This window comes from Dioscorea cayenensis, chromosome 14, assembly GCF_009730915.1.
Source record: "Dioscorea cayenensis subsp. rotundata cultivar TDr96_F1 chromosome 14, TDr96_F1_v2_PseudoChromosome.rev07_lg8_w22 25.fasta, whole genome shotgun sequence".
Classification (NCBI taxonomy): domain Eukaryota; kingdom Viridiplantae; phylum Streptophyta; class Magnoliopsida; order Dioscoreales; family Dioscoreaceae; genus Dioscorea; species Dioscorea cayenensis.
This window is the reverse complement of record NC_052484.1, coordinates 4,731,743-4,737,885: the sequence shown is the minus strand read 5'-3', so window position 1 is coordinate 4,737,885 and position 6,143 is coordinate 4,731,743. Positions and strand designations below refer to the sequence as shown.

The following is a 6,143-nucleotide window of genomic DNA, read 5'->3' as shown; positions in this document are numbered from 1 at the left end:
AGATGTAAATCTCAACTAACTAGAAAGACTAGCTTGATCCTTGACAGTGACGACTGTGGTGGTGTAGGTGGCGACAGTGGTAGTTGCAGCAGCAGGTGGAGACGATTAAAGTGGCGGTAGAGTTTTTCAATAAAGAAGCAAGGTCAGATGGGAGAGAGGAAATTGATATATATAGCATGTCATTTTTTTAATTTGTAAGGGGTAAAAATGTTATTAGTTTATACAGGCATGCTCAATCCCTCCAAAATGAGGGGGATGAGCATAAAGAGGTTGAGGGGTATACACTCCCCTTTCTAAGCCCAAATATGCCACAAGGATTGATTTCCAAGGATTGGAGATCAATCCTTGCATCCAAACGGACTGCGATTGGTTTCCTACACGAAAAATATAATATTATATATGGAGAAAGAGTGCTATAAAGACAAACTCACATACTAAATTGCACTTGTTTATTATATAAAAAAACAAAATGACAAGACATATACAAAATTTTTAGATAATTGGTGAGTGCAGGAAAATAGTTCAATTGAATTTTAATCTCAATAATCTGCGTTTGATTGAAAACTATAGTTAATCTGCGTGCTATTGGATTTTAAAAAAAAATGATTTTAATAAAAGAAACTGTATATGGGAGATGATAATTTTTTTTTTCATTTATAAAAACAACAATCGCTATATATAGAACTTAATCATTTAATTCGCGCATTCTTAGTTGGAGATGAAAGATTTAAAGTATAAGCTTGTACTCACAAATGATAATCTGTATTATTATTATTATTTTCAACAAGTTTTGAATTTAAAATTTTTTTATTGTTTCATGCTTATTTTTTATAATAAAGTCTATTATAATTATAACCCATGGGTGATATGGCAAAATTAATGAATGTTTTGGGAATATTACAAATAGAGGGTGTTTTCGAATAATTTTTTTTTTCTTTAATTTGCTCAAACCACAAAAATTGGAATTCCAGTTCAGCACTTCCCTTTCGCAACTACGCGATGGCTGTTCGTCACCTCCTTCGCCGGAGCTCGCTGGATCGCTTCTCGGCTCGTCTCTTCTCCTCCGCTGCGTCCGCTCCCCGCCCGATCCGCGCCACCCTCTTCCCCGGAGACGGTATCGGTCCCGAGATCGCCGAATCCGTCAAGCAGGTCCTTTCCTTTGAGACTCTTTTCTATTATCTTATTGACTATCAAATCTATGAATCTTTTTCCCTTTCGTTCTTTTTTATATCTGTGTTCTATGTTGATAGGCATCATAAGCTTGGTAATGTTCAATAAATTCTTTGTTGTCATGGTTTGTGCTTGTTGTTTTTGTTTCTAATTTTCAATGGTAATTGTTGCTGTAGTTTTTTAGGTTAAAGTCCTGATTTTTTTAATTGATTTTAGATGTTTATGATGTTGTTGTTGAGGAATTATTTACATTAGGGTTCTTTGGGAATCAATAACTCAGTTTAGACCACCTTCACATTAGAAGGATGGCAACTCTTTCTTGCCAAGTGAGAGGTTGAGGGATCAACTCCCTCTCTCAACCAATTCACAACATTGGTTGAGGTGAGTGGCTTGTCCACCTTGTTATTATTATTATTATTATTATTATTTTTTGGTTAAAAACCTCATTTTAGATCAGTGATGTGATTGAAACAAACAAATGTTAGATTGATGAGAACAATAAGAACGAGCAAAAATCATTCACAAGACAAATTATGTAGTTCAGTTTGAAACCTAGTTCCATAGTGAAGATGAAATCTTTGACATTGCATAATTAATCAAACAATTGAAGATCACAATCTCTTATAATGTACATGTATGTTTGCATATGCGTATATTTTATTATATATTTAGAGTTTTCATTTTCTGTCAAGCTTATTTCTTGAACTGCAAATCATAAGTCAGGTTTATAGGCTCTACCTTGAGGAATTAAGGCTTAGAAGAATTTGCATAATGTTTGTAGTAATTGATGTCGTGTTAGTACACAACTTCATATAATATTTAATCCACTTGATAAGCAAATAGTATACAAAAGACTGAGAGGCTCTTATGCTCACTGTTGTTGCATTGTTTAATCTTGGACAAACTCATAGCTGCAAGATGAGACATTGGGAATGAGGCTGTGATATGGTTAGTAAAATGAGAAGGAACTTTTGTTAAAGTACGTTTATCCAAGAATGGCTTCACTTTTTTTTTGCAGAAATTATTGTTTCTACTTACTAGATGTGGCTATTCATCTAATGAGGTATTGCTAATCTTGCATGCATCTGTCTGTGAATACATTATCGGGGAATAAGTGAAATAGTTTAGAGGATATTATTACTCTTTTAAACTTTTATTTAGTTATTTTTATCTTTGTAGGTGTTCAATGCTGCAGAAGTGCCTATAGAATGGGAAGAACATTTTGTGGGAAACAAAGTAGATCCCAGGACAGAAAGCTTTTTGACATGGGAAAGTCTTGAATCAGTGCGGAGAAATGGCGTGGGCCTGAAAGGACCTATGGCTACACCTATAGGAAAAGGTCACCGATCTTTGAACCTTACTTTAAGGAAGGAACTTGGTCTCTATGCCAATGTTAGACCTTGCTATAGCCTTCCTGGCTACAAAACAAGATATGATGATGTCAATCTTGTTACTATCCGAGAAAACACAGAAGGGGAGTACAGTGGGCTTGAGCACCAGGTATTTCTAGCTAGTTTATATGCATGCTCATAGTTATCTTATTTCCATGCTTCTGTTTGTGGTTTATCATTAGCAAAATGCCTGACCAAGTGTTTGACCCTAGGTTGTAAGAGGTGTTGTTGAAAGCGTCAAGATCATTACCCGTCAAGCTAGTTCAAGGGTGGCGGAATATGCCTTTCATTATGCTAAAACTAATGGCAGACAAAGGGTCTCAGTTGTACACAAAGCAAACATCATGAGGAAGACTGATGGCTTATTTCTCAAGGTTTTTTGAGCCATCAGTTAACTGATGAATATTTGATTCTGAATTCTTATCACAGAAAATGATATTTAAAAGAAGATGAAATCTGAGTTCTTATAATAACAAAAGATATTGATAAGAACGACTTATTTGTGACTATTTGTATTCTTTTCTTCAGTGTTGCCGTGAAGTTGCTAAAAAATATCCTGATATAACGTATGAGGAAGTCGTAATTGATAACTGCTGTATGATGGTATGCTCTTCTAATCTCTGATGTAAAGAATATTATGCATGAAAACCATTTTTGCGTTTTACAAAATTTTTATTTATTGTTTTATTTATTGCTAGTTGCATTTGTGTAATATTTATATAGGTGAGTTTTTTGCTGTTTGAGTCATTGATATTTCTTTTGAGCTTAAATTGGACCTTGCTTTCAACAGCTCGTGAAAAATCCTACACTCTTTGATGTGTTAGTGATGCCAAATCTCTATGGTGATATAATCAGTGATCTTTGTGCTGGCCTAATTGGGGGTTTGGGCTTAACTCCTAGGTATTGACTTGTATTATCATTTATCTATTTGTAAAATATTTCATTAAATTTTATTTGTCCAACTGTATCAGCTGCAATATTGGTGAAGGTGGCATTGCTCTGGCAGAGGCTGTCCATGGTTCAGCCCCTGATATTGCTGGCAAGGTAAGCAGCATCACTGTTTTCTTCATAAATTCATTGATCATTCCTGCATTTCTTTTGAGGATCATAGCCTCTTGGTGGTCCTCGGCATGATTTGATGAACTTTAAGCTTGCTCACCTATCCCATTGGTTAAATTGTTGGTTGCAGAACCTTGCCAATCCAACAGCCCTACTTCTGAGTGGTGTTGCCATGCTGCGGCATTTGAAGCTGACTGATAAAGCAGACCGCATCCATGATGCTATTCTTAACACCATTGCTGAAGGCAAACACCGAACTGTTGATCTTGGTGGGACTTCAACTACCACAGATTTTACAAAAGCAGTCTGTGATCATCTCTGAGCAATTTCATAGATAACTTGGAAGCTTTGATATAGATAAATTACAGGAAAATAAAGGCCGCATTATTTTTCCTTTCTATTCTACTTTTTTTGGCAATTTTTCAGTTTCCTTCACTGCAAATGTTTTATAAATAATAACGAGCGGATCATAGTTTAATATAAACTATGGATGATCAGATGTTTGGTCATTTTATGCTTATCGAATTGCATTTCTCATGGATAATTGTTTTGTATTTAGAACTCAGAGGTAACTAGTCAAATTATTGGTAGTATTGTGGCAGGGTGGTTTTCTTCAGGAGAGCTCCAAACTCCAGGTTCGATTTCTTCTCTAGCAGGTTTACTCTAAAAACTGACAGTGTTCTCTTAGGTGAAAAAGAAGCCTTTTGACTGTGGAATATTATTGATTAATTTGTTAGTTTTATGAACTCCAGGAGCTTGTTGAATAGGTCTTGTATAATGAGGTTTGTTCAATAAGTCTAGTTGGAGTATCATTTTTCTTTTGATCTGGTTCTGTATCATACGTTCCTTTTTTTCTTTCATAGTTTATTTGTCAATATATTTTCATGGGAGTAGCATTTTAACTACGTAAGATCAGCTAGCTTGTGTGCTTAAGATGCCCTCTTTGCAGTGATATCAACCTAGATGAACAAAAGGTTATTTATTTATTTATTTATTGATTCATTAGACAAGTTTGTGATCACAATGCATATAATGACATTGCTAGATCTCCTGGATGCTTTAACTTGCAAGATTCTCAGGTTTCTCATGCTTTTAGTCCTGATATTCCAAGCATTATATCATGTGTTTTGAGGGAGGGGAAGAAAAGGAAGCAACGGCAGTCATAATGGTATACTGTTCAGGTTCATGCAGAAAGATTTCAGCAAGAAGGGGAATGGAACAGACTGCTGGAGGTCAAGAGGTCTATCTCTATATCTATGGTGAGATTTATATTTCTTTTCTGCTTTGCGAAACCTTGTTCCAGTTCTTTTTATAGGGTTAAATAAAAATAATGTTGTTATTCTCAAGCAAGAATGCTGATGCTTTGTGTAGATGCTGCATTAAATCATTCTTTTTTTAAAAAAAAAATCAGTATTGCATTGCAGTTTTGACCTAACAGTTTTTACATTCCAATAGGATGGTATTATTCATTTAGCAATCATCGATGAATTTGTCATATGGTTTTTTTGTTTGGTTATAAATCAAATCATTCAATATTAGCATATATTTTTAAGATTTAGTCTGTTGCATAATTCATGAATACCCTTCACCATGACATGTTCAATTTTCAACTAAAAATAATGTTCTCTGGCAATTCATTGAAGAAAGAAAATTTTTCTTCAATGACAACGAGTAACCACAAACACTGAACAAGAAGCATGCAGTGATCAAAGAGCACATGGGCACACACAGAGACGCGGGCACGTGCGCAAGCACACACACTCACAGTTGTTTCATGTTGATAATTCTTTCGTAAGAACATAGCATATATCTGCAGCTATCAACCCAATCGGTCAACTGTAATTCATGCTAGAGACAAACTGTCAGTCTCTTGGGCTGCTAGATAAAAATAAAGACGTCCATAGAGATGAGAGGATTGTCAATGTCCTCCATAGGGCATATCCTGGTGTTTGATTTAGATAATCCACCTTGGTGAGCTCCAGATTGTTGCTTTCTGTTGCTATTCCCCAGCTGTGAAACTCTCTTGCTTGATGTCTCTAGTGAGCCCGAACAGTGGAGCTTGTTCTTCCTAACATCCTTGTTGATCCTCCTTCTGGCAGGTGACGGAATGCTTTGTCTCTGACACAAACGAGGGGTAGCCGGACTTTGCTCACACCGAATACTCTTCCGTCGAGTATCTGTTGCTGGTGGTGATCTAGAACGCAATCTCTTGGCAGTTGGTTGCCTAACTGAGCTGCAAACAGGTTTCACCTTTGTGTTGTCATACTTTCGTGGATCAAGTAAAACAATATTATGTTTCTCCTCGATCATGCATATTCTATGATTTCTACTCGAAGTTGTCGAGCACGTCGACGTAGTACTAGTATCAAAACTAGCAGCAGTACTACTACTAGTAGTAAATACATGAAGATGACAAAGATGATGGAGATGAAGATGAAACACAAGGATGGGATGATAACTTAGATTGTGGATGAGTAATTGAGATTTGGGGAATGAGAGGTTTGTCTGTGTCATGGGGAGGAG

At 35.9% G+C, this 6,143-nt stretch overlaps 1 protein-coding gene across 1 annotated transcript; it reads left to right on the top strand.

Moving 5' to 3' along the window:
• The first annotated feature begins 942 nt into the window (after window positions 1-942).
• LOC120275968 (isocitrate dehydrogenase [NAD] catalytic subunit 5, mitochondrial-like) lies at window positions 943-4,221 on the top strand. The gene is made up of 7 exons (XM_039282707.1): window positions 943-1,149; window positions 2,350-2,670; window positions 2,774-2,935; window positions 3,090-3,164; window positions 3,352-3,461; window positions 3,533-3,605; window positions 3,751-4,221. The coding sequence occupies exons 1-7, from the start codon at window positions 1,000-1,002 to the stop codon at window positions 3,940-3,942; spliced, it is 1,083 nt and encodes a 360-aa protein (XP_039138641.1). The 5' UTR covers window positions 943-999; the 3' UTR covers window positions 3,943-4,221.
• Window positions 4,222-6,143: the final 1,922 nt, after the last annotated feature.